We start from the raw sequence: 26,087 nt of genomic DNA, 5'->3' as shown, positions 1-26,087 counted from the left end.
CGGTCCAAACTCCACGCGTGGTCACGTGCTATCTGGGCTTCGACCGCTTCTGTACCTCACCAGAAAATTTCAAGCTGACTTGAATATCCACCGAGTCTCCATCAGTTTCACGCACCTTCAGCAACAAATAACCTTAAATTTCCTGATTGCCTATTATAGGAATCTTTTTATCTCAGGCAGATCGATATCGCGCATACCATGGGGAAGAAGCGAAAGTACTCGTCGGAGAATGGATTCGGCATTGGAGAGACGCTGGCGAATATCAACGGCTCCACCGACAAACCTGAATCGCAAAATGCCGATTCCAAGCCCGACGAAGACGGTTGGCAGGTTGTTCAGCACCGCTCAAAGAAGCCTAAACATGACAGGTCCTATCCGGAATTCGTGCATTCTCCAAACTCTCGACTCCAGTCTCAAGTCTCTGTCAGCAATTTGCAAAGTTTGATTCTTTACCTTCTTGCTGATGGCATCGCTCCGCAATGGATATCCGTCAAGAATCGTACTGCGGTCAAGAAAGTTGTTGTACTCATGGTTCCAGGACTTGAAGCTGGAATGTTTCATGGGACCATCGATTTGGAACCGCCATCCGATAATGGTCCAGCAGATACTGTTGGTACCTCAGAAGTGCAGGGTCAACAAGCATCAAATCCAAGTTCCGATAATGGCGCCCCTACCTGCACAAGGACGCGTAAATTCATTAGCCCAGATGAATATTATCCTGTCAAGCTTGAGAAGGAAATCCTCCCTTCAGTCCTTCAACCACTAGCGGATATATTCCCTCATATTTGGCCGGTTAAAGCTCCCGGAGACGACAAATACTCTAGAGTGTTCTCCCCTTTGCAGGCTGTTCTCACGGCTCATATTCCAAAGTCGCAGGAAGATAAGAAACTCAAAGGGCCTAAACCTCCTCGGGCGTCAGCCTCTTTCCAACCCAAACGCACTCCCATTACCGCTTTCATTGGTTCTCTTGACCAGCTTATTGAAAATGACTTTGTTATTCATCCGGCGATGCTTCAGACTGAGCAGGAAAAGGAGGATCTCAAGCAACGGCGCGAAAAATCGAAGACATCGTCTGCAGATGGGTGGGTCGACACGAACGTGAACTCCCTAGAGGAGGCAACTGTCCCCGAAGACGAATATGAATCAGGCAGCATGGCGGCTGGACACGAAATCCTAGCAATTGATTGCGAGATGTGCATGACCGGGCAAGATCAGTTTGAGCTTACACGAGTTAGTGTGGTCGATTGGCACTCCAAGGTCGTGATGGATGAGCTCGTGAAGCCGAACAACCCCATCACCAACTATTTGACTCCCTATTCTGGCATGACCAAAGAGAAGCTCGATTCTGTCACGACAAGGCTAGAAGATGTTCAGAAGCGACTCATTTCCCTAATCACTCCTCGCACCATACTCGTCGGACATTCATTAAATGCCGATCTAACAGCTCTGAAGATGACACATCCGTTCATTGTTGACACGACCATCACCTATCCCCATTCGCGAGGTCCTCCGCTAAAGAATGCACTCAAGTTCCTAGCTTCAAAATATCTTGGGAAGGAGATACAGAAACAACATGGCGTTACCGGCCATGATAGTATCGAAGACGCCTGCGCGGCACTTGAACTTGCTCGACAGAAATGCGAGAAAGGGCCGCAATGGGGAACGAGTGAGGTGAGCTCAGAGGCAATCTTTGCGCGCCTCGGGCGCTCACCTCGGCCGGCGAACCATCGAGCAAACCCAACGGTGGAGGAGTTCCGAAAAGGCGCAGTTGTGGATTGGGGCAATCCTCGAAAAGGACATGGCAACGCAGCGGAGCTGAGTATCGGTTGCGGCACAGATGAAGAGGTGGTAGCTGGTGTGCAAAGAGCTGTTTCCAAACCCTCTGAGGATAACGGTATTCCGATAGGAGGTCTCGACTTCGTATGGGCGCGATTCAAAGAGCTGGAAGCAGTACGGGGTTGGTGGAATGAAGGACGGTCACTAGAGATGGAGAAGTTTCGGCGTGAGGCTCTCAAAGAATATCAAACCTCCGGTTCAAAAAGCGAGGAGGATGGAGCCGCAGACGCGTCGCGTCCGATCAACCTCGACCCAGGCAGCCTCGCAAAGGCCGTCGGCAGAACGGTTGCAAACATCACCAAGATCTACGAGTCGTTGCCGGCCTGCACGGCGTTCATCGTATACAGCGGAACAGGCGATCCTCGGGATCTGGTACGAATGCAAGGTCTTCATCAAACCTTCAAGCGCGAGTACCAGGTTAAGAAGTGGGATCAATTGAGCGTCAAGTGGACAGATACCGAAGACCAAGCCTTGAAAGCGGCATCCCGGACAGCGCGAAATGGCATTGGCTTCATGGTGGTGAAATAGAGGCTATCATTGGAGATCTATGCGATCGGTTTCACGAGTCGGCGGTCTGTAAATTGGCGTCTTATGTTGATCCAGTCGCCCGCAGTGCTTTGATGGCTGTAAGGTGAGCCCATTTCAACCAAGCTTGACATCCGAAGATTACGGGAATCGGGATGAATATCGGCAATGGTGCTGGTACATCTGTCTCCACCACAATGGGGTTGCTGCCAGCATCATTATGAAACCCTGGTCTTTTCATCCCCCCGAAGATAGTCTTGGTCTAATTGATTGTATGAACTCCCCAATATACACAATTCCCGGCGTCATCTCTCTAGGGTTTCATTTGCTAAGCATCGGAGATTTCCTTCCTTTTAGCAGTATTCCCAGCTTGCATATAGACAAGCATGGATAAATACATAACCTCCAACTAACGATAGATGGAGGTTATCCAGGCTCCAGACATGAAGTACTTGGGCCCTGGAGTTACGCAGTCCCTGGCTCTCCTTGCCCCTGGCTCAATTCCGAGTTTAGCAGAAGCCGATGCCTAGGCACAACTGGACAAGCTCATTGGCTCGATAGTGCCTCCAAGATCAGCTCAATGCATGTGTTTGAAGACGCTAAAAATGCAATGCAATTATGCAATAGCCAGTCAATATAGCCTTATCAATGTGAAGATGAACGCGCCATACTACGAAACCCATATACGAAGATAGAACAGAAGGCCAATGAAGCGGGACTCGCCTCCCGGAGAGAGGTGCACAAGTGACGATAGGCAGTGGGGCATCTCGGAGCCAGCCGAAGTTACCCTCCTTTTGTGATGACTAGCTCTATGGACATGGGTCGTCAATCGTCATAAATACCGTAAGTAATAAAGAGCGAGAACGAACAGGATTCGCTTCAAACTCATGATTGCACTTGAACCAGCCACTATTGGCACTGTTGCCGGCACTACATGTGATAGCGTCGAGATTTAATTGCTTGAGTCCTTGTTTCTACCAACATTCCCTCAAGAGTCAAGGGTGCAGGATTTCAGGCTTACCTAGAAAGCTACTGCTCTGCATCTAATGGACTTAGCGTTCGGCAGCAATTACATGAAATAGCATAGCGACTAGTGAGGGTCTTGTCGATTCCCTATTAGAGTCTTAGTGATAGGGTTTAAGGATAGGAGGTGCTAGTATTGCATCGGATTGCGCGAGATCACACAGTAGCAAGAGGCAGTAGCGCCGTACTCGGATTCGTTTAATCTTATACGAGTATAAATTATGGGACATCTACTTGCCAGGGCTTATTGGACTTTATCTGAGGGAGCATGAGATTGTTTTACAGTGCCCCTTGGCACTTTGGCGCGACGGCGGCGACGCAGTTCCCGGGGCACCGGGGCCATGGGAGGACGGCAGGGGATTCCATCGGCAAGGCCCTACTACGGGTTTGCCCTTGACAGCTGGTCCCTGCAACCCAAAGGATGTGTAGACGACGAACAACCGGATGTCTGAACAGGACGGCAGAATACTCCAGATTTGGGAGAGTGAGTATTAGTTGAGACTGGGTACTCAGCGCAAATCATGATCAGGGGTTGGCGATAGCTGTCTGGCTGCTGGACGGAAGAGGAATTTCCTGTTGACTATCCGTCGCTATACGAACATATTGGAAGCCACAGCTATCTCTGTTTTGGGGATTATTCGTGCTCCTTCTCAGCTTAGCTTAACTATCATTTCATTATCAATTATCATCCTGTAGGCTGTAGGGGCTCCACTCCGTCGCTTAAATTTACTTGCCGCCGATCACTGCCGCCAGTAATTGAGTAATACAATTCACATTCCACACCCAGTAGCGAATGTCAGCGCCTTTCATGTAGGCTATAAAAAAAAATCAATTTTCCAAAACCTAGGTACCTTCGTTAGTGATAGAATACAAGCCGAGTGTGTACCTAAGTAACAGGAAGCATCGCTGTCGCCCGGGCTCCAGGTCGTCGCTTTGGTTCCTAGATCTCACACATCACACATGAGTGACACTGTGACACATCTCCACAGACTCCACAGTCCACCTAATCCTTCCCAGTTCCTGTAGCCTGGCTTGCTAATCCGCCCTAATCCAGGATCGTCGGCTCACTTTCGTACTTTGCCCTAACACCTATTCTCCATTCCCTATCTTATTTTCAACCCAACAGACGTTTATTGAGTTTATCAAACTCACCCCATCAGCGACCAGTGTCGATACATCCCTTGTTCGCATCCGGAGTATGAAAACCGAAACCTTTTCCAATCTGCGTTAATACCTCATTGAGCCTTATTTCCTGCCCGGCCGAGACGAGCACGACTGAGGCACTCCGTTACCGCTTCCAGTCTGGCTTCATCCGTCGGCTCTAACGCGTGGACAGATAGTGCACACCCTCTCCGTTGCCGCATATAGTCCCCCTTGGGCGTGTCATGAAGTTATGGAGGACGTTGAATTTACTTCCTCGCAATCAAGATCCACCAAGGCGATCTGTGGAAAGTGAGTACAAACTTCCATACTGCCTCAATTGGAAATCTGATATTTCGCATCTACGACGCGTTCTATGCACTCCAATCCGCAACAAGGAGTACTTACTTACCTCATTCGAAAATATAGATGCGGCACTCACTTTGGCAACTTCTATGACAGTTGGCAGCAGATCACCGGTTCTTATTTCCTCCCTTCACTTCCAGCTAGCTACGAGGTTCCGGGTCTGGTGGAAAAGAAAATCCCATTGCAAGCATCTTCCAAAAGTGACCTTCGAGGCTGGTAAGTTTGCAATCATTTCCTTCAATTTGTTGTCCCTAGCCATGCCGAGTTATGCAGTTTTGCATAAGAGCTTTTTGCTACATCAACTACGCCCATCACCTCGTTTATTTGAAGCGCGATACGAGAGATTCGACATATTTGACTCCACTGGCCAAACCGATGCGCCAGGTTTCGGACCATCCCCGATTTTGCGGACATGATACGACCTGGCTCTGATTTCATTTCCAAATCCTCGTTATTGGATGCAGACCCCCGACGCAACTTCACAGCCTAAATTGATAGAATGGTCTATTGGCTTCTTTTTGGCGAGGCGAGCAAAGTCACCTCACTCTGACACCCCTGGAGCACGGCGTATTGGACTGGACCTGAATTGCAGTCATAGAAATTCTCACCACATCAGTACTTTTGCTATTCCAAGTGTCTCATCTGCCAATGCGCGCATCCAACAAAGAGTTTAACTGCTGGGGTGATAACACTCTTTGCCCTCTTCATTACTACTATCAACGCCTTCTCGCGCCTCATTGCAAGCCAGTTCTCCTTTTTGCGGTTTTGCCGTTCCTCCTTGACGGCTGACACTCTTCATACCCTGCCTGACCTTCTCTTTCCTTATTCTGCTCCGTTTTCACCATCTGGGCCTTGCGCTAGTCCATTTAAAATTTTGAGAGCTCCACTAATCAGCACTTCGCTGAAGAGCTATACGCAACTTAAACTCGCCTATCCAATACTTAAATTCCCATGCTTGTCATTGGCTGTCGCGTTCCACTTTCCCTTTCACTTTTTCCTTGTTGATACTTGATCGTCCTTGGACATGGACATTCAAATAATAGCCCGACCCACCCACCTGCGATTTGGTTTACGAAATGCTCTATTATTATTTTACATGACCAACGCCTGATAGCTAGCCTGATTCCCATGACTCTCCATTTCTGCTTTATATTCGTGGACATTTCTGCAGCATATGGCTAACCCTACCTCTTTCGGGTCCACACAGTGAGGTCCTCCCACTCCCATGCAGACATTGCGGCGAGAGGATAGCGATTCGGATATTGCAGACTCCAATAGAAACAGAACATCTTCTGTAAGTACTCCTTACTCTCATATGTATTCGTCCTTCGGAAATGGTACATTCTGCGGGTTCGTTAATTCCCTAAAGTATAACACTTTTATTGCGTGGTCGACGTTGTGCAACCCGCTAACACCACTTCTTCGACCATCAGAGGATGCGAGATTTTCAAGCATAAGTCAATCATATTCCGAAACGAAGACACAGGCAAGGAAGTGCAACCTGATGTGGTGGAATATGCTGCAAAGTCGAGACCGTCCTTAGGTGCAACGCGAACCACAGCGACGAACCATATCGAAACTCCTGCGAGCTCGAAGTCCACTGTTCCCACCGAGCCCAGTTTTCATCCTCCTGCCGTAACAGACATGTCGGCGTCAACTACTCTCCCGCCGATACAACGGCAGCTCTCTGGGGATCATCCAGGGTCTCTTCCACCACTTCTACAGTCCAAATCAGTTCAATTGTCACCTCACGCACAGTCTATGCAAATGCCAGCGACCAATGGCACTAGCTACCCATCACAGTTCCAGGTCAAAATGGACGCGATTGATCGCATTCAGACCCAGGTCAACTACAATCGCGCGACTCTCGAATTACAGAGTCGGGAGTTGAAACGAGTGGAGTCCGCAGTGGGTGGCATTCAGCATGATATTCGCTCACTCTTCAGGCTCGTCGAGGATCTGCGTCGACCTGGGGCGACCGGAAGAAAAGAATCTCGCGCTGGTGTTGATGACTCCGATCTAGAACTCTTTTCCCAAACCCTAGCCAATATCGCTGCTAAAACGAACGAAATCGACGGGATAAAGTTGCAGATGGAAGTCCTCAAACGAAAAACCAAACGACTCGAGGAAAACACGGCTGGTCCAGTGACTCCTTCAGGTTCGTCGCAAAGAGAGTCGTCTGTTTTACCACCATTGCCAGGGAGTGCTGGGCCTCTGGCGAGTCTTGCCGAAACAAGACCGACATATCCTCATCACAGTCTTCCTCATGAGAAATCTGGCCCTCAACCAAGCGGATGGGCGACGGTCAACCCAGGGACGAAGCGACCGTTGGTGAATGGAACTGATGCGTACGCGACCAACCACACGCCCGTCGGGTCGCCGAAACGTCTCAAACTTGCGCCTCTAGGACCGCGAGAGAGCTATCCATCGCAGCATCAACGCATGGATGCTGATGACTACTCGTTACGTCGTTCATCATCTTTCCCCGAGAAAACGAATTCAGGATACGGAATCAATCAAGATCAAGCGGAAGAACACTGGCGAGCGGATCACTATGTGTCCCAAAGAGGCAGGGAAACACCTCGTGGCCCAGGAAGGCCACGCAAATACCCTAGCGTGGAAGGTGCGGAGTCTACTGAGTGGGAGCGTGATCAGGGTCGGGTATCAGGAGCGTACGATCCCTCGGACGCGTACTACCAACAGCGCCGCGGATCTGGTGTCATGCGGCGAGGCTCTGGCGGAGCACTGGCCGGAACTACTGGTGGTGGCCTTGGCCGACCGATGCCGGCACCAACGATGACGACTACCATCATGGATCCGTACGCGCATACCAAGAAGACACGCACCAAGCCGTCGCGAAACTCCGAGGGCATTCTCATCCGCAAAGACGGGAGGCCGGACATGCGAAGCCAGAGCAGCGCGGCAAATCTACGGAAGGTGCACGCACGGAAGGAACAGGAACGCATGGCGGAACTCGGCACCTCCCTTCCGCATCGAGGCAGCCCTCAAGAAGGGGGTGTGGACAGCCCTCAGCAGCCGGTTCAGAGCATTGGCGCGAATACCCCGGACGCCGAAGGGAGCGCTGAGGTGCGGGACGAGCGAGAGAGCACGGATGAAGGATCGCGACATGAGGATGTTATGAGGCAGATCTTCTCACGAGGTGTAGAGCGCGAGAATGAGAGAGTGAGTTCGGTGAGGAAGGAGCTTGAATCTCCTGTTAGCACTGCACCATCTACTGGGACGGATACGGGCGCAACTTTTGCGCGGCCGACTACAGAACACGGAATTGCAACGCAGAGTGAATCAGGGGAGACGGATAGGGGCGCATCTGTCGGGCAGCCGAGTACAGAACATGGAGTGGCAACAGAGGGTGAATCTGGGGAGACGACTGGCGATGGTACTGGAGCAGAGAAGCCTCCAGCTGGTCCTGAGGCCGAGGCAAAGCAGTGATACCCATTTCAAGCGTCGCAATGGAGTTTCGGATATGGTTTTCACTAGCTATGATCATGGAGATTCGAACCATCTAGTCAATCATAACTAAGGTGGTAAAGGTTCTAGGAAACCTGTTTCGGAATTACACAACCACCGAAGAGCATATAGTCGACCGCGAACAGGTCCCTAGGTAGCATTACCAATCTATGGACCTTGTCTCATAAGTTGGGTCACCATTACTCCTTCGTGCCACCGCCCGTCGCCCCATCATGTCTCGAAACTCGGGCTACGAGGCGCCTCGAAACAGAAATTGCGTTCGAAGCATATTCATACAACGTCCGATCCTAATACAGTAAACTACCGAATTTCGAGCCTGTGAAAACCATGCCGGGGAGCCCGGCTTGATTGGGACCTCGAAATACATCGATGCCCTAATTGTAGAATAGTAGGGCTTCCTCGGTTGATTCGGACTGCTCCATTTAGTATCCTAATTAACCAAGCCCTAAGTTAGCGGCTAACAGTCGTTCTACTCAGGAAGCTGCACAACTATCTTGTTCGAGTTTAATGAATGCTCGGACCACCTGCAATGCATAACCTGACTAACCTGCCAAGTCCGGGGTACATGCTCGAAACGGAACCTGAAGATGTTGTGATATTGGATGCGATCGTACATCGTAATTCGTACCGTTATATAGTGAATCGGAGGCGGACTAGAGGAAGGCTAAATTCGTTTAAGAGATTGGAAACCGGAACCCCCTCTTAAAGGGATTAGGGCTTCCTACGGGTTCCGACGCCAGTGGATCAGCACTTTAATCCATTGCTGAAGGGAGCAATTGATCCCGATGGCTGATATAGCTGGTGCAGTCAGTGAGTCAACGTGCTCAAAGTCCATCTCGTTTACTCGTACTATCGTATATGATCAACCTATAGATAATATCAAATTCTATTGCATGATGGACATAGATTAAAGAATATCGCATAGGATCGAATACATCGGAACCCTGAGAAGTGATTCACACTCCGAGAACCAGGGAAACTTCCCGTGATGTTGTCCCGGGTTGAGACTCGACCAGGGTTCATGAAGAACGATATCTGTCGGCCACTAATTGTCCGCCAGGACTTCTGCTCCATTCATCATCAATCGCAATCTATTCGACCAGTCACTATATGTGAATATTTGCAAGATTTTCCATTTTCCCGTCTTAAGCGATCTAGGTAGCGTCGTTGTGGACTATAGCAATTTGGCCAAGTTGCCTGTGCGCTGCATTGTTCCTGGGTCTTCAAACTTAATAACGCCCGTTATTATCACAAGCAAAGTCATTAAAGCAGAAAGTCACGATGCGGATTGTATTATCGGAAACTCTACGAACCCTACGACATCTCGTATCCGTCGACATTATTTCCTCGAGGTCCTACAAGCCAACACATTCGCCCCCTTCGCGTATTGCATGCTCTGCATGTCGCCGCGGCCCTCGCAATCCGCAGCGCTACAGACTGTTGTCTACCACCACCCGGCTTTCTAGCGAACCCCCGAAAGCTCACAGAGCCACCGAACGGCCAATCCCCCAGTCCAAACCCAACAGGCCGTCTACATACTACGAGCTCTTCCCTCAGACCCTCTCCGCCGGCCCGCCACCCGCCGGTCCCTTCCTCATCGACGTCCGCGCACTTCGCGCGGAGTTTCTCCGTCTACAGTCGATCGCACACCCGGATCTCGCGCCTCCAGCGCGCAAGAGGGAGGCGGAAGCGGCATCGTCGTATATCAACGAGGCGTACAAAACGCTGCGAGAACCCCTCGCGCGGGCGCAGTATTTGTTGCGGCTGCGGGGTATCACATCGCATGAGGATGAGAGCTCCAAGTTGGATGAGAATGATCAGGAATTGCTGATGGAGGTGCTGGAGGCTAGGGAGGAGGTGGAAGAAGCGGAGACCGAGGACGTCGTGTGGAAGCTGCGGGAGGTGAATGAGAAACGGGTGGAGGACTGTGTGAGGACCTTGGAGGAGCTGTTTGCAAAGGATAATTTGGATGAGGCGAAGAAGGAGACGGTGAAATTGCGGTTTTGGATGAATATCAGGGAGAGCTTGGATAATTGGGAGAAGGGGAAGCCGGTGGTGTTGCAGCATTAAGCACCAGGAGCCCCCATTTTATGACTGATAATGTAATAATAGCTTCCCAATCCACTCCATAAATTTGGCTATTTGTCCATTTAATTGTCTTCTGATATCGATTTCCCATTCCGGCGCTGGAATGCTCTCCGCTTGGGCATGGGAAGTGCATCAGGGGGTGGAGCGGGAAGCCTGAGCGGAACCCCTGCATGATTTCCACCCCGCTGACATCAACGAACAGCTGTCACCTTCAATAAACAACATACACTTCTGGTACAGTTATTGGAGTTTATCCGACATCTGCAAACTGCAGAAGCGACATATATCTGCGGCAAACAATGCGCTCATGAGGAACATATGGGCTTTCGTCGCCTTGTTGCGACTGGCCGATGCCAGCTCGCATGCATTCAACGTGCTGGATGACCTGCTATCGTATCCCCAAGTACGCGACAACTCTCAATCCGTGCCGGACGCGTTATGCTAATTCTCCTAGTATGAGATCGTGTTTTCGGACGACGTTATTGCTGCCGACGACCCAAAGAGTCTTACACGATCCGGACTCACTCCCTCCACGTCATACCTCCCCGAACATTCACAGTCAGCGAATCTGCAGGACACAGCGGAGTCGCGGAAAGAGCCGGAAATCCGTGACTATGAGCTTATGAACCTCCGCGGAATCGAGTACCTCTGCAGCATTCCTGTGGTCAATCCTCCGAATACTACAAAGGAGGAACACTCGCCGGAAGAGCAGAGCAGTGAGCTTGTTCGGGCGACTGCTCGCGGATGGGAGCTCGTGAAGGAGATGGAAGGGCAGTGTATCTATTTCGTCTCAGGATGGTGGTCATACTCATTCTGCTTCAATGATGGCGTGAAGCAGTTCCATCCACTTTCCACAGAAAGGGGCGGCCCGGCGTATCCGCCCATCGAGGACTCGTCCGTGGACAGCTATGTCTTGGGTGTTTTTCCTGAGCCAAGTGATGGAAAGGGGTACACTACCTCACGCCGGCAGAGTGAAGAGACTGGGCTGGCGAAGCTTGAAACCAGAGGCGAGAAAAGATATTTGGTGCAGAAGCTGGGGGGGGGAACCCAGTGCGATTTGACCGGGCGAGAGAGGCGGATAGAAGTCCAGGTTCGTCATAAGCTTCCAAGAGCTCGCATATAATCTGTCCCATTCAGATCTACGGTACTGACTCTGCTACTCTAGTTCCATTGCTCACCTCAAGCAGCGGATCAAATCGGCCTTATCAAAGAGGTTGCCACGTGCTCTTATCTCATGGTCATCAAAACCCCCCGCCTCTGCAACGATATAGCCTTCCTTCCTCCGAAAAAAGAAAAGCCTAATCCGATCACTTGTCGAGCTGTTCTCCCCGAAGAAGAGCTAAAGGAGTTTGAGGCTATGCAGCAGGAAGCCCAGCAGCAAGCGTCTCAAAGTCTGGTGGATCTACAAACAGCACTGGAACAAGCACCGCCCAAGTATCCCATCGCTGGCGGGGTAGAGATCGGTGCGAAGAAATGGGTTGGGATGGAGGGGAAAGTCCTAGAAAAGGGCGAGATCCTCGGCGGCGGAACGGCGACATTTATAACGACTGTGGCTTCAAGCAAGGGAGTCAACCTAACCCCAGCCGAACTGAAGAAGTTGAAGATCACAAACACCGATGAGCTCGAAATTATGAAGGCGGGGATCGAGCGAGCCGCTCGTGATCATGAGTGGAAGATTGATCTTTACGAGGTGCGGCGGGGATTGGAATACCGTGCGGAGATCAAGCCGAAGAAGAAGACTGGAGCGAAGAAAGATAAGGAAAGCCAAAGTGAAGGGCAGAATGGAAATGAGAGAGATTCCGAGCCGCTCAAAGAGGAGGAGGAGCAGGAAGGCAGCGAGGAGACATACAAAGAGGAGTTGTAGCCAAAGATGGCTTTGGATAGATGTCTGCCTTCGAGATACCTTGTCCAGGTAGCTTATACCCATTTTGATATTGTTCCATTATTCCAGAGTTTGTGTTCAAGCCTGAAGTTCAGGACACTGGGCTTGAATCACATCAGCTGCCTCTTCACGCTTGTAGCTTAGTTGCCACATCCATCACATGCGGGACTGGTCCATAAGACTCATGTGTTCCCAAGTAAAGTATTGCTTCTGGAGACAACAATCGACGTGCCTACAACCAGGTGAATCAAAACAAAGCATCTCTGTGTCAGCATTGCTCATGTCTCTCTAGTTTCTAATTTTCACAAGACTCTTCTCCATCCTGCATCTTAAGTCGCATTCACTTTCAAATTCTCAATCCTCCCACTTTCTCACCACATCATTGACCTTTGCTTATAATCACCAGCATTCAGCGTACGAGACCGGCGATATGCCCACACTTCAAAATCTGAAGTGCTGGGTCGAGAAAGCCCGGGCTACCACCAAATTCCGCGAGCACGATGTGAGGTACTACGATGGCGTCGTTCAATCATATCTTGAGATCCCAAATGAGCCTGCAGGCTTCTGCATCCGCCTCGAAACACTCGGATATATTGGCCCTGGCTTACACGCATTCGTCTATATCGACGGCGAATACCAGACAAACAGAGTCTCACAGTATCTTTTGCCTCCTAACCACAAAGATGCTGTGCTTGACTCCAAGGTTTCAATGGTAATCCGTGGAAAGGAGATTCCAATCGAACCAAATAGGTTCTTGCAGCGAGCCTTCAAGTTCGAAGAGGTCCACAAAAGTATGTTCTCTAAGTCAAGTTTTGCGACTGTCCTTAACACTCTTCTAGCCAAAGGTAGTAAGTCTGACCGGAGCGAGTCCAAACTTAGTGGCCTCGGCACTATTGAGGTCGTTGTGCTCCGATGTGGAAGCCATTCAGGAGCCGAAGAATGGCATAGAGCGTTGAATGATAGTCCGAGACGCAAGGAGGCCGTGCTTGTGGAATCCAGGTCAAGAAGATTCACTGAATCCAGCATCTGTCAAGGAGCACCTGGGTTCTCCATCCCCGGGTTCTTTGACGGCGCAAATGACGGGCTCGACTATGGCAGGGCGACAGCCTTTGGACTAGACGGCAATCACGATGAGGATGACTGTGACTGTCCGAGCGTCGACGAGAGAGTTCCCGCAAACCGGCGTCGCACATACGAAGTCCCTTACAATTTGCAACCAGACTCATATGGATACTACCAAATACCAGGTGCCTATCAGCCGACGCCTCAGTACTATCCCTACGATCCCGCATATCCTCCTCCTCTACAGCCATGGTATGGTGACAGCCGATCAGATGCCTCGCGTGGATTTCAAAATCTTCGCTACCCTTCTAGGGAGCATGATTCAACTTGGCGTGATGATCATCGGCATGAGAGGTCGACTCATCGCTACCCTTCTAGGGAGAATGGTCTAACTTGGCGTGATGATCATCGATATGGCAGGTCGGCTCATCGGGAAGACCACATCGGGCGAGAGCGGCACTGGCACGGTCCTCGCGAGGATACAAGGCGATACCGCAGTCCATCTATGTTCTCGACCTCCGACACTACTTACAGCGGCCCTCACTACGTCAACGCTCCCACCGATCGTCACCGGACCCACCACCACATGAATCATAATTATGACGGACGGCCTCGATATTCAGTGTCAGCACGTCGTGAGAGTAAGCTCGCTCCGATTTATTGTTAGTTTTTAATACTAAACATACCAGGACATGACCAAGACACCGACCATTACCATCATTGTCGTAAGTGTGGCGGGAAAAGGCCTCCTAAGGATGACACCAACGAAAACAACTCCGCCCAAGCTGGCTCTATCGTCGAGCCTGCTAAAAATCAGCAGCAAGACACGCAGAATCAGACTTATGGTGAACACCAGACAAATCAGGACGACAACGGTGACAACAATTTCAACAATGGTTTTGAGAATTACGACAACGACAATAACGAGGACAACGAGAGCAACAACGATGGTCAAAATCTACCAACCAATGATGGATTCGTCGCATGGCCAACCGAAGAGGCAAGCTCTGCTAATGAGCCCAATTCGAAGACTAGCAGCACCAACGACAGCAGCACAAGTAGCAGTAACAGCAGCACCAGCAGCGCCAGCAATGCAAGTAGCGACAGCGAGGATACCGGCAGTGGGAATTCCAACAACGACGGTAGCAAATCCACCCGTACCGGTGGACCACGTCATGAGCCATTTGTGCAGGACTACTGGAAGAAATGGGCGTTCAGCCTTCCTCCGGATCCAGAAGCTCTTTCCTCTGATGACGAAGCCAACGGGGGAGTCTACGTCGCTAAGAAAGAGGACGTGCCTCGCATCCCGGAAAAATACGCTGGAAAGCATCAGATTAAGTTCCTGATGAGGGCAGGGAAGGGGTTCAAATATTGGCATTCGTAAGACGACCGTGCCTTAGTATTTATGTTGGCGCGTTACTGACAACTTACAGAAGTTGTCAAGCACCAACACAAATCGATACTCTCGACAGGCCATTTGCCGTTTTCCGTTTCTTCTATCGCACCAGGGGTAAGGTTGGAGCGACCGTATTTGCTGCTCACCATTGACATGAGTAGATGCTTTGGAAGATATCCTGGACCATCCTCTCGAAGAAGACGACGATGATTACAGCAAACGGCTCGAAGAGATGACGCAAGCAGAGCTTCGTGCGGAGATCCTACGACTGCGACTCGAGGATTCGGAGAGTGGCAGCTCGTCCAGCAGCTCGTCCAGCAGCTCGGAAGAATCTGCTGAGGAAAAAAATTCCAAGAAGCCCAAGAAGGCGAAGGAAAAGAAAAGGGGGAAGAAGGAGAAGAAGAAGGAGGAGAAAAACTCGAAGAAAAGGAAAGGCTCGAAGAAAAGCAAGAAGGGGACTTCCAAATCTGAGAAGACAAAGTCCAACTATGGTGTTTTCGTTCCCGAGCCAGAGGGGGGAGATGGTGGTTTTGTAGCCCAGGATATGACGGCGCCAAATGATCCGTGGAGTTGATGTCGAAGTCCGGTGGCTAGAAAAGTAGGGGGGACCGACACTCGATCCCAAGCTTCTCCCCATATGCAGTCAGACTGGTTTGTTTATTCAACAAGAGCTCACATACAAGATGGCAACATGTTGATCGTCGGGGCACATTTTAGCTCAAGGAATGCGTGAAGGCGAGGGGAGATTTGTATAGAAAAATGTAATGTTGCCCATTGAGGAACGCGGTAACCCGTCTACTTGATAAGTGGAGAGAAGTGAGGGAGGCATATAAAGTTGAATACCTAAATTGGGTAGCCCATGTTGATATTTCCACAGTTGGTACACCATACTCCGGAATTTATACCCATAGCCGTATTTTGTACACAAATTATTCCTCTATTCATTATCCAAAGTACTCTAACTACCTACTAGCATTCAGCCTTCTTCGTTTCGATGCTGGAATTGGCGCGCTAAATGCCCAATACGGTCGATTCCAATACGGACTCTTTGCGTACCGAGGGTCACAAAACTTGTCCATTCGTTCCATAAAATGCTTGCGAGCAGCATCGGAGAGCCCTATGGCATCGAACAGATCAAAGATATAAATGCGATTTCCCCAATTTCGAACTGGGAAACCTCCGGCTCGTTGAGTACAGAAGGCGGCATATTTGCCCAATGCAAGACAAAATTCTACCCAGTGACAAATGCCAGTTGGGCTCGGTAGCGCCTCATGCTATCTGAACTCTATCGTTTGTCCTCCGTAATAGTTTCCTTCTAGGATTTGATTGGCGAAACTAACCAACATGTCCTTTTCGTGGTCCAGTTCATCGTTGCCGCATAAGAGCCGTCTCAGCCCAGTCGCATTCGTCGTCCGATCTATCTCCTCGAAAATCTCCTCCAGAAGTCTCCAGCGGAATGAAATGTAGTTTGTCTGCCCGTCAGTAGACCGGTCTCTCCTGTCGTTATTGTAGCAAACCTGGAGGTCGCTGTTCCATTGATAGAGTCCAGAAGTGGGTACAGGTCATTTTCGAGTGCATGCGTATGGAACTCGTTACCGCGAATCTTGGGAGAAATGTATTCCACAGCCCAGGAATCCCAGTTCTGCGCCTGCTCGCCCGGTTTGTCCTTGAGCACCGTCGCTTTCAGTTCTTGTTTTGTGAGTGCCTGTACGGTTAGTTCAGTGGAGATATTCCAATAGTCGAATATCACCGCCTTCCTGTCGTTGGTATCAAAGTGTACATGGGCCGCTATAGGCAATTTAGCAATCTCATTCACTTTCCGGGCCGCCAATTCCAGAGGCTCCACCGTGTATGATCGAATGCGCCCGCCCTCTAGTTCAACCCAGTCTTCGACACCTGCAGAATATCCGTCCTCTTCATCTATACCGGAGATCGCCCAGCTGGGATAAGGAATATTCGTGTATCCCTCCTTCCATAGATACCTTTCCGCGTCCTCAGGCAGGGATTTCACTATCGCATGGCGAGCTGGCAAGACCGTTCGGAGATCGCTCTCACTAAAAGCAAAGATTGTCTCAAATTCTATGCCGAAGGCTAAGGCTCCGTAATTTCCCGATTCCAGGATCTCCTAGGCATCAGAGCCAGACCTGTTGCCTGCTGCCAACTCCTCCAGCCTCCGCTGGTACTGCTCTTGGTTTGCTGGAGGTATGGAACCAGAGGATGTTAGGCCTAATACGCCCACCACTGATGACTCCATTGTCGACTAGCGAATTGTGACGCTTGACGAATAAGAAGTGTACGAAAGCTCGAAGAGGAAATTGTAGATTTTGACTTCTGCTGTGATAAATTCAGGACACTAAACAACAAAAAGCCAAGTTGACTGAAGATTCGGACCGACGAACAGATTCAGATTCAAAGTGAACGCATTGAAGAATCAAGAAATGCCGACAGCTACAGGTTATCGACATCTACTGTTAGAGAAGGCCCAACAAAGAGAAAGAATGTAACGAGAGCTGCGATATATATTTCCCATTATTTTAGTCCCGGAAGCGGAGGTACTTATGGTGGAAGTTCAACAATGGAATTCATACAACAAAGAAACGCATTTATGCTTGGGCTTTGGTTACGTGTTCAGGGGATTAGATCTATGCCATGGATATTGGGTAGACACCCTATTCATGTAATCATGTTCGAAAGAGAATGAGATACTACTCTGAGTTTCTCTAAATAAATCATACACCACCTATCAAGCGTCAGCAATTGGGTATATTTTATGATTCTAGCCAAATCCACACATTTCCAGGCCCGAGGCAAAAAGCATCCAAGACTCCAATCATCCGTGCAGCGGTCTCAGACATCCAATGTGGGCCGTTTACGAACTGCCCACGAGCCCTACAAGTACAAAAGAGCATCAGAGCAGCCATGATACAACTTCAAAACGTCGAGGAGTAGCATTGCTGCCAGATCCGGACTTCGATGCATCCCCGGGCTGCTCCACATTCCAGGCGTACATGAAGCTTAGCCCGACCCGCCGAGAACGCCATTGACAAAGGATTTAAATTCGTCCAGTTTGCCGTGCACCCAATCAATCCAACCTTTCACCTGCTCTTCTGGTGTTTCCTGGGAAGGATCATTAGTTGCATCCTCAGAGCCGGGGCTAGTCGTCGAAGTGGGGAGCAAATCGTCTGCGGGGGGTGTAGCGACGTTTGTAGAAGAGGCCACCACGTCTGGCTGAGGCTCTGGAGGCACAGGCTCTGGAGACGCGGGCTCTGGAGACGCGGGCTTTGGAGACGCGGGCTTTGGAGATGCGGGCTTTGGGGGCACAGGTTCTGGAGACGCGGGCTTTGGGGGCACGGGCTCTGAAGGCGGCGGGTCATTCGGTGGGTCTAGTGTCGGAGCACCCTCATCCGAATGTAGGCCAATCGGTTTTAGGGGAAGGTGTAAAGTGCCATTGTTTGGACTCGGGACGATACCAATCGACTCGCAGATGATATTATACACTTCGGTGTTTTCTAGAGACACCCCGTTAGGATCGGAATGGAGAAGGCAAGGGTGTTCAACTTACGGAAGACTTCCACTCTGCTATCAGGTTTATGCGGGAACGCCGGACCTCGCGCAACAAATATCGCCCGCATCAAGGGGTGCTCGGGGTCATATCCATGTAATCCAAGAGGATGGTAAACATCGCCGTTTATCAGCCCCTCAGCTACGTTGAATTCATCATTCTTAACGATTGCCCACCCAGCTTCCGGAACAATCCAGAGCGGCGCAATACGATCGTTATTTCGGAAGTGATACCGCTCAGGCATATCACGATCTCGGAGATATACTTCAATATGAGGATTCGTCTCCGCCTTTGCCTTGATTTGGTTGTAAAGGTCCTCAAGATCCGCAGGGTCTTTCGGGCGAAGACCAATTAGGGGCCAGCCATCGATGTGTTCGATCCGAGAGACATCCACCAGATCTTCCAACTGCATAAGTCGCTGCGTCGACGTGGTAGCCATACCATGATCGGAAACAACGACGACGTTAACAATGTCTGTTAGATTGCGCTCTTCCAAACCATTGAATAGGCCTGCTAGCATGTTATCCACGTTTTGGATCGTCTGCCGGATATCAGTGCTATTCGGCCCATATTTGTGTCCAGCCGAATCTACGACAGGTATATATGCAGCAATAAGCTGTGGCCTTGGTTGCGGATGATCGGATGATTCCAGTCCAGGTAAATCAAGCAGCTCGAGAACTCTGTCGACCTTCTTCGAAAGGATTTCAGAACCATTATACTTGTCAACAAAAGTCGGCTCGATGCCACCGATGTGGGCTTCTGAGCCCGGCCACATGTGGATCGCGCTTCTCACGCTCTGTTTCTCCGCTGTGACCCAGATTGGCTCTCCATTCCACCATTTCGGGTCCATCGCTTCTTTGTCAGTGTAATAGAAGCTATCTTGCAGATCGGGATCCCAGAATGTATTTCCTACTATCCCATGGGTTTCGGGATAGAGTCCAGTAACCAAAGTAAAATGGTTCGGAAATGTTACGCTAGGGAAGCTTGCTGTCATGTACAGCGGCGAGATTCCCTCGCGGACAAAAGCGTTCAGGGTTGGAGTAAGGCCTCTTTGGAGGAAATCGGCACGGAATCCATCCAGTGATACGATGATAGTGGTAGGTGCGAACAGCGACGTTCCGTTGGATAGTGTTGCAAGGGGAGAGCGAGGTTTCGAGGCTTGCGTTGCCTTGTATGCGGCAAAGAGTAGGACGAGGAAGAGGGCTATGATCGAAAGATAGAGTGCAATACGTTTAATTAATGAGAGACGTTTCGTCCAGTTACTGTTAGCGAAGCCTAAATCGTCGAAAGATGGCTTTAGGTACCTTCTCAGCTCCCCGATATGAACTCAGCTTTCTCAAATCCGACTCCGACGAGCTTCGAGATGAGGCAAAGTCGGAACCAGGACCACCTTCTTCCATTTCATACATCAGCCCATTATCTTGCCCTCGGCTTCTCCTGTTCTGACTTTGTCGTGCTTCTCTTGCGAGCCTCCTCCTCTCCCTCTTCCCGATCTCGACCGCGCTGTTCCCATCCTCACGACCACGAAGGAGTCTTTGAATCCCCGAGGTTTCTTTCCTCAATAGCAGCTCCTGCTGCTCGTCTTCCTCCTGGAGTAACACCCGATCATCGTCGTGCAGCTCTCCTGAAGCTCTGCTGCCCAGGGAGGGAGCACGTCGTTCGGAATCGGAATCGACATCGTCACTATTCAGGCGACCATACTTCGTTGACTTCTCGGCGTCGATGGCCATGATGAAAGGCTGGAGCAGAGGTATTTGCTCTACATCTCCATAAATAACATTTTATTGTTCTCCAGAAAGTCTTGACAGGTGCCTCACACGATGAGAACGCGTCTGGAACAAGACATGCGCTAATAACGGAAGATGGATGTAACACTCTCCGAGATAGATCGACGTAATCCTTGATGACTGAGCCGGAGAATTTCGGCCTTTGTGCCTGAGGCATAAAATACCAACAACGCCAGGCCCACCTCCAATCTCTAGGTCATCTGGTCCTGGCAACTAATATCACCAACCTACTGCTTGGTCGGCTGTCTGGAAAGAAATCTACTTTAAGGCTCATGACCTTTGTCTTACTACTGTTACCTGACAGAAGTGAAGTGTTATGGTGTAGTTCATCCTATTCTACGGCACTCCTGATTTGATGCCGATTTCGAAGGTCAAGTCAATGTCACCTGCTCTTCTGCAACGTTATATCAGAGTCCTGAAACAGCTCCGTCAATCTATCCACCACGTCCCATTGGTGGCGTTGAATATTTCAATTTCAGTCTATCATTGCAAGAATGGTTCCTTACCTGAATCCACCCGTCATACTCCTTGTTCCAAGAGCTAGGAATTATTTCATTGGGTGGGAAATTTAGTCGGAGTATCGAATTCAGCAATATGCGGTTTGAGAACGGAACCACTGCTTCTTCATGTCCGGATTGGAACCAGATAGAGTGTGGATATGATTAGACTTCGTGCTGATGATACTTATGGAACTGTACTTGTCGTCATGTTTTCCATCCTCTTCGGCGCAAGTCATAGTGTGAACTCCTTCTCCTCACGAAACCCCACTGGATGCCGTAGCCAGTGCAGGAAGGATCCGCCACGATGTACCCTCTACCATTTGTACTTACCGTTCTCTTATTGGCAGGCCAATCTCTGGCTGCCATCAAAATCATGGCACTTGGCGACTCGATTACCGGCAGCCCAGTATGTCATTTCCACGGGTTCCTTTACCATCCAGTTAACCTCCTTAGGGCTGCTGGCGCGCGCTCCTCTACCGCAAGCTCCAAACCGCCGGACTGACGACGAACACCGACTTCGTCGGCACCCTGCAACCCGACGGCTGCGGCTTCACGTACGACGGCCAACATGAGGGCCACGCGAGCATGTTCGCGACGAACATCGCGAGCCAGAACCTGCTGACGGGATGGCTCGCCGCGACGAAGCCGGACGTGGTCATGATGCATCTGGGGACGAACGACGTGTGGAGTGCAAAGAGCCCGACGGAGCTGTTGGGGGCGTATGCGACGTTGGTGAAGCAGATGCGGGCAAGCAATAGTCGGATGAAGATACTGGTGAGTTTCGACCTCCTTTGTTTTCGTGGATGCGGGGATGGTTGACGTGGATGCTTAGGTTGCACAAATCATCCCGCTGAATCCGCGGGAAACGAGCCCGTGCGCCGAATGTCCGCAGCGAGTCGTCGCGTTGGATCAGGCGATCCCGCAGTGGGCCGCGGGGTTGAATAGCACCGAGTCCCCGATTACCGTGGTGGATTGCTACACGGGGTTCAATCCGGCGACGGACACGGGTGATGGCGTCCACCCGAATGAAGCGGGCAATGAGAAGCTTGCAGATGCCTGGTTTGCGCCGCTGGCGAGCGTCATCAGGACGTTTGGGGAAGGGTCGTAACGCGCAATATCATGAGAATAGCCAGCAGACTGATGCATTAAAAATGAGAAGAAGAGTCCCCTGGAATTTGCCTATCGTCACCGAGGGGCCAGGACTCCGTAAATACAACCCAAAGGCCCCCCAGACGGCCCCCAAGACGCTGCAATGCAGCTACATGTCGTCAATTATATGCGAATATATACCACCCAAGCTTCCCAAGTTCCCTTTCATCCTCATCCATCGGGGTGCTAATATATCAATATATTATAGCGAGAGCCCACGAACATCCACATGTACCAGCATCGCCAGTCCAACGATGCATCCAGCAGTAAAATTATATCCCCCACAATCTAACGACTCTGTTCCGGACGCGCCGCAAAACCACAGAGGTACAAGCAAGCTCAACCATCCACCTCACGTATCTCCCCCAAAGAACCGACTCGCCGCAATGATATCCTCATCCCCATTCGCAAAGTCCCATCCCACGATCGTCGGATCCTGCGAGCAGCAGATGATCCGTCGGCTGTCGAACTGCAGCTTGAAGACGCGCGAGTTCGACGGCATCATGGCCGGCGGCGGCGGCAGCAGGTGTGGAGGTGGGTTGTTGCCAGCGCCAGGTCCGGCCGCCGCACCGGCCTGCTGCTGGTAGAACTGTTGGAGTGCCGGAGGGATGTGTTGCATGTGTTGTAGCATTTGTTGGTGGTGTTGCTGCTGCATGGGGGTCAGAGGCTGGCCTGCCGGGGCGGGCACCGGTCCTGCCGGGGCGGGTTGGGGTTCGTTGGTAGATTGTGGGGCCGGAGTTGCGGGTGCTGGTTGCGTTGGTGCGGCGGTTGGCGTGTTCGGGGTAGCCGCTGGAGTGCTCTGCGACGCTGTTGCTGCTGGAGGCTGAGAAGTCGAGGCGGATGCTGACGCCCCTTGCGGCTGCGAAGGGGTGGTAGTGGGTGTGATTGGGGATGGCGAACGAGATGCAGAGCCATTCGTGGATGCGTTGCTTGCAGATATGGCCACGGAAAGATGGATTGCTGATTGAGAAGCAGCCTGAGCCGAAACTGGGGTCTGAGGTTGGGGATGTTGCGCAGTCGATGGCCCAGCCTGATTCTGGGGCGGCTGCAAATTGCTCGTCGCAGCACCCCCTTGACCCTGAGCGAGCGGTGCAGGTGCTTGCGGGTGATTTGCACCGTTTTGCGCCTGATTCGGGTTCGGAAGAGCCATTTGGGCCTGGGCCGCAGCCACATGTCTCTGCCTGGCGTTATTCGGTCCTCCCGCCTTGATAACCGCCCTCGACTGCGACAGCTGGTGAGCCACGACCCACTCCCCGTCCGCGTTCCGCTTCCAGATGATCACGGTCTCGTCGTAGGAACCGGAGACGATCCGCGCCCACCGACTCCCACCTCCACCAGGCGGGAGTTTCGCGCCGTACGCGAAGATACGACTGGGGTCGCGCGACCCAGAATTTCGCGCTCTCATAACCTCGCGACTCACTTCCTCGAGTTGTCCTAGACGTTTGGCCGAGAAGTATTGCTGATCGATCTGGCGCGCTTCGGCTTCGAGCTCATCTTCTGCGCCGGGAAGATCGCCAAATCGCGCTTGCACAGTACGGACGAGGTTCGTATGTCCTTTTAGACATGCTACCTCTGCGCCGGTGACTCGATCGAAGATTCGCACGGTCTCGTCGCTGCTACCGCTGACGATTCGTCGACCGTCGAATTGCACGCAGGCAATCCCTTTGATATGTCCAGGTATGGTTTTTACACATCTACCAGACCTAACGTCCCATATCTTGACTGTTCGATCTCCGGAGGCCGAAACAATCTCGCCGTCGAGAATCTGAATGGCGTTCACTGCTGCGGTATGGCCGTGGAGGGTCATGAGCAGTTCATACGGTTTAAGAGATGGGGCCTCGCTGTACATGACCTGACTCAATTGCTGCCGCTCGTATTCAGCAGCAAGACTGATGACTCTCTCCGCAAACTTCGCAGAGACATTCGCAGTGGGGCGAGGGAAGTTGGGGTGAGTCGTGGGTAGGTTCTTTCGATTCCAAACTTTGACGGTACGATCTTTCGAGCAGGTAATGAGATATCGCGAGTCAAATCGAAGGTTCAACACCGGTTCTCGGTGGGCTCTGTTGATGGTATGGATACATACGCCATCCGAAAACCGCCATATTTTGACATGGCAGTCACTGCCGCCTGAAATGATGACATCCTCTTGAGGGCTATCATCGAACTGTAAACAGAGTACCGACGCTTGGTGCCCTGTCAGAGGCGGCCGAGCGAGCCGCTGCGTCTCCAAATCCCAGATTCTGAGTGTCTTATCTCGACTGCCGCTGACAAGATAGCGGTCGGAATACTGAATAGTATAGACGCACTCGTTGTGCGACTCTTCTGGAAAGTCAGGATGAGGGAGAATAAAGTTGGTAAATCGGCCATGGTTCCAATTGGCTTCTAATCTCCGCTTCTGCTTATAGATGTAATACCAGTCTAGCTGCGGTCTGTTTTGCTCATCGCGGGTCATGAAAGGCGTTTTCGTCGGACTCTGCGAATTTCCATTCCGTATGGGGGATTGGCTCGGCGTAGCGGACATGTCATCATTTGGCTCGATGACGGGCGATATTGGATCGTGTTGGAAAGATACCCCCTGCATCCTGTCGGAGTCGCTGTTCGGCGAGTTATCGTCCGCTTCGATAACACCATGTTGTTCCACCCAGCCATAGGGCCCATCACTGGTTCCTTCTGCGGCTGTTGACGATGAAGGAACGGTGATTTCGGTGTCGAGTCGTATGGACCCCTCATGAGCGCGGCGTTTGCTGGATTGGCGGCCAGCATCCGCTTCTGCGCGTCTCACACGGGTATGTTTTTCCCTCGACTCGACCGTCGATGTGAATACCCGCGCCTCAAACTCTCGTACTTCGCGGATATTGTACCGCCAGCCTTCGGAGCGGAAGAGACTCCGCCACAGCTGCACATCGAGGGCACGGTAATGCCAGCCTTTCGAAAGCACCGAAGCTTTGATGAGTTCTTCCGCCGTTAAATTGGAGAGGACTGTCAGGACGATTTCGGGGGGGAGATGTGAGACAGGGTCGAGATGGAGAAGCGGGTTGACACGGTCGACGATTTGCGCGATGGAGGATGTTCTCAGGGAACGCATTATGGTGTATGCCAGTTCTATTCAAGTGTAAGAAAGCAATCGTGACGCAAGGGCTATTGTCTATTGAGTTCCTACCACAACGTTCCGGTTCACCTAGTGCCAGAATCCACTCTGGCAACAGCGCATTGGGATACGCATCCAACGCGTCGCCGGCGCGAGAGTCGGACCTTGAAGCGACCTCGACATCCGGCTGGCTGCGGGTATCCTCCGAATATCCTTCGTCCATTTTGAAGGGGAAGCCGATCGAGGGAGGAAGTTTAAACGGGGGTTGGGTCGGATATGAGGAGTTGTTCACCGGAACTGATGCATCTTGCCGCCACTGACCAGCCATATTCGAACGCAAGGGAGTGTATTCGGCGGGGACTAACACGCACAGGTACGTGGAAAGGGCCTCACCGAGCTGTCAACAAAAGAACCATGAGGCAAGAAGTCATATGCTCCCTTCGAGTCATCGAGGGTTGGGGAAGGGGTTGATTCTGTCACCACCAGATCACGGTCTCACAGACGAGATAGACCAGGCAAATGGGAAGTCATGCGGGTTCCCCAGTGATCCGGTTGGTTAAGGTCTCGGTCAAGGACGTTGTAAAAACATATAAGGATAAGCTATGTCAAGCCTTAGGAGTGGAGGTCTCTACCGAATTGTCGCGTGTTGGGGTCTAAACTAGCCGTTCTGGCGCCTTTGCATCACCAGCTCCAACTTCCATTGGTGAGGAATCCGAGGATGCAGTTGAGCAAGTGCCACGGTTGGAGCCTTGTAGCCTTAGGCATCAAATTTGGTATTATCTATGATTGGCCTGAGCTGTTTTCCTTTGGTTCCGTCCTGTGCATTCTAATTTCAGATCCGCCTCCGTGAAAGCTACATTCATACACCGAATTCTAACGGGTATATGCTAAATAAAAGTTCACACACGGCAGCATTATTCCGATGAAGATCCTGAGGCGATTTCCGGTTTGCTACTGTTCTGGCCTTCTAGGTCATCCCTCACTATACTTTAGTATCGAAATGTCAAGATACTGTTCTAGTACCTGGGGACCGGTACGGAGTATGTACATGGCAAAACTGGGTTACTGGGTACAACCCAACCACCTCAGGGATAGATCGCCACCCAGGTAATACTCAATCCGTTTATTTTGATCAAGGTTGTTTCGGCTTTGACGCTCCACTATCGCTATTAATCTTACGATTCTATAATAATC

The 26,087-nt window shown here is 51.1% G+C and overlaps 8 protein-coding genes across 8 annotated transcripts; 6 read left to right on the top strand and 2 right to left on the bottom strand.

Annotated features, from left to right (window-relative positions):
* Positions 1 to 198: 198 nt before the first annotated feature.
* Positions 199 to 2,364, top strand: P152DRAFT_394268 (exonuclease; the record flags this gene model as incomplete). Its single annotated transcript, XM_033676244.1, has 1 exon — positions 199 to 2,364. One exon carries the CDS (start codon positions 199 to 201, stop codon positions 2,362 to 2,364), a length of 2,166 nt encoding a protein of 721 aa, XP_033535216.1.
* A 1,923-nt stretch (positions 2,365 to 4,287) lies between these two features.
* P152DRAFT_456967 (uncharacterized protein) lies at positions 4,288 to 8,663 on the top strand. The gene is made up of 4 exons (XM_033679129.1): positions 4,288 to 4,836; positions 4,954 to 5,106; positions 6,098 to 6,184; positions 6,324 to 8,663. The coding sequence occupies exons 1-4, from the start codon at positions 4,778 to 4,780 to the stop codon at positions 8,338 to 8,340; spliced, it is 2,316 nt and encodes a 771-aa protein (XP_033535215.1). The 5' UTR covers positions 4,288 to 4,777; the 3' UTR covers positions 8,341 to 8,663.
* A 617-nt stretch (positions 8,664 to 9,280) lies between these two features.
* Positions 9,281 to 10,517, top strand: P152DRAFT_456965 (Co-chaperone Hsc20). Its single transcript, XM_033679128.1, has one exon. It carries the CDS (start codon positions 9,661 to 9,663, stop codon positions 10,447 to 10,449), a length of 789 nt encoding a protein of 262 aa, XP_033535214.1. The 5' UTR covers positions 9,281 to 9,660; the 3' UTR covers positions 10,450 to 10,517.
* A 168-nt stretch (positions 10,518 to 10,685) lies between these two features.
* Positions 10,686 to 12,593, top strand: P152DRAFT_456964 (uncharacterized protein). The gene is made up of 3 exons (XM_033679127.1): positions 10,686 to 10,870; positions 10,922 to 11,557; positions 11,633 to 12,593. Exons 1-3 carry the CDS (start codon positions 10,775 to 10,777, stop codon positions 12,329 to 12,331), a joined length of 1,431 nt encoding a protein of 476 aa, XP_033535213.1. The 5' UTR covers positions 10,686 to 10,774; the 3' UTR covers positions 12,332 to 12,593.
* A 186-nt stretch (positions 12,594 to 12,779) lies between these two features.
* Positions 12,780 to 15,548, top strand: P152DRAFT_480831 (uncharacterized protein; the record flags this gene model as incomplete). The annotated part of the gene is made up of 6 exons (XM_033681778.1): positions 12,780 to 13,140; positions 13,189 to 13,663; positions 13,832 to 14,052; positions 14,101 to 14,791; positions 14,845 to 14,921; positions 14,969 to 15,548. 6 exons carry the CDS (start codon positions 12,780 to 12,782, stop codon positions 15,379 to 15,381), a joined length of 2,238 nt encoding a protein of 745 aa, XP_033535212.1. The 3' UTR covers positions 15,382 to 15,548.
* A 2,274-nt stretch (positions 15,549 to 17,822) lies between these two features.
* On the bottom strand, positions 17,823 to 20,099 carry P152DRAFT_394445 (Phosphodiest-domain-containing protein; the record flags this gene model as incomplete). Its single annotated transcript, XM_033676256.1, has 3 exons — positions 17,823 to 18,316; positions 18,370 to 19,644; positions 19,697 to 20,099. The coding sequence occupies 3 exons, from the start codon at positions 20,097 to 20,099 to the stop codon at positions 17,823 to 17,825; spliced, it is 2,172 nt and encodes a 723-aa protein (XP_033535211.1).
* A 637-nt stretch (positions 20,100 to 20,736) lies between these two features.
* On the top strand, positions 20,737 to 21,961 carry P152DRAFT_285824 (SGNH hydrolase). The gene is made up of 3 exons (XM_033674963.1): positions 20,737 to 21,062; positions 21,110 to 21,430; positions 21,489 to 21,961. Exons 1-3 carry the CDS (start codon positions 20,961 to 20,963, stop codon positions 21,762 to 21,764), a joined length of 699 nt encoding a protein of 232 aa, XP_033535210.1. The 5' UTR covers positions 20,737 to 20,960; the 3' UTR covers positions 21,765 to 21,961.
* Positions 21,804 to 25,549, bottom strand: P152DRAFT_456960 (WD40 repeat-like protein). Its single transcript, XM_033679126.1, has 2 exons — positions 24,966 to 25,549; positions 21,804 to 24,907 (listed from the first exon to the last, which is right to left on the bottom strand). The coding sequence occupies exons 1-2, from the start codon at positions 25,219 to 25,221 to the stop codon at positions 22,158 to 22,160; spliced, it is 3,006 nt and encodes a 1,001-aa protein (XP_033535209.1). The 5' UTR covers positions 25,222 to 25,549; the 3' UTR covers positions 21,804 to 22,157.
* Between the last annotated feature and the right edge of the window lie 538 nt (positions 25,550 to 26,087).

This window comes from Eremomyces bilateralis, assembly GCF_010015585.1.
Source record: "Eremomyces bilateralis CBS 781.70 unplaced genomic scaffold P152scaffold_6, whole genome shotgun sequence".
Taxonomy (NCBI): Eukaryota; Fungi; Ascomycota; class Dothideomycetes; order Eremomycetales; family Eremomycetaceae; genus Eremomyces; species Eremomyces bilateralis.
Note: the sequence above shows the minus strand (reverse complement) of the source record. Positions and strands in the feature narration are given on the sequence as shown.

What these genes read in the sequence shown, in the direction of transcription:
- P152DRAFT_456967 (XM_033679129.1), top strand. Translation starts at nt 4,778, where the DNA reads ATGGAGGACGTTGAATTTACTTCCTCGCAATCAAGATCCACCAAGGCG. An exon ending in AAAAGTGACCTTCGAGGCTG is followed by an intron (nt 5,107 to 6,097) that starts GTAAGTTTGCAA and finishes GGGTCCACACAG; the next exon opens with TGAGGTCCTCCCACTCCCAT. An exon ending in ATAGAAACAGAACATCTTCT is followed by an intron (nt 6,185 to 6,323) that starts GTAAGTACTCCT and finishes TTCGACCATCAG; the next exon opens with AGGATGCGAGATTTTCAAGC.
- P152DRAFT_456965 (XM_033679128.1), top strand. Translation starts at nt 9,661, where the DNA reads ATGCGGATTGTATTATCGGAAACTCTACGAACCCTACGACATCTCGTA.
- P152DRAFT_456964 (XM_033679127.1), top strand. Translation starts at nt 10,775, where the DNA reads ATGAGGAACATATGGGCTTTCGTCGCCTTGTTGCGACTGGCCGATGCC. An exon ending in ACCTGCTATCGTATCCCCAA is followed by an intron (nt 10,871 to 10,921) that starts GTACGCGACAAC and finishes TAATTCTCCTAG; the next exon opens with TATGAGATCGTGTTTTCGGA. An exon ending in AGAGGCGGATAGAAGTCCAG is followed by an intron (nt 11,558 to 11,632) that starts GTTCGTCATAAG and finishes CTGCTACTCTAG; the next exon opens with TTCCATTGCTCACCTCAAGC.
- P152DRAFT_285824 (XM_033674963.1), top strand. Translation starts at nt 20,961, where the DNA reads ATGTACCCTCTACCATTTGTACTTACCGTTCTCTTATTGGCAGGCCAA. An exon ending in ACTCGATTACCGGCAGCCCA is followed by an intron (nt 21,063 to 21,109) that starts GTATGTCATTTC and finishes TAACCTCCTTAG; the next exon opens with GGCTGCTGGCGCGCGCTCCT. An exon ending in ATAGTCGGATGAAGATACTG is followed by an intron (nt 21,431 to 21,488) that starts GTGAGTTTCGAC and finishes GTGGATGCTTAG; the next exon opens with GTTGCACAAATCATCCCGCT.
- P152DRAFT_456960 (XM_033679126.1), bottom strand. Translation starts at nt 25,221, where the DNA reads ATGGCTGGTCAGTGGCGGCAAGATGCATCAGTTCCGGTGAACAACTCC. An exon ending in AGGTGAACCGGAACGTTGTG is followed by an intron (nt 24,908 to 24,965) that starts GTAGGAACTCAA and finishes ACACTTGAATAG; the next exon opens with AACTGGCATACACCATAATG.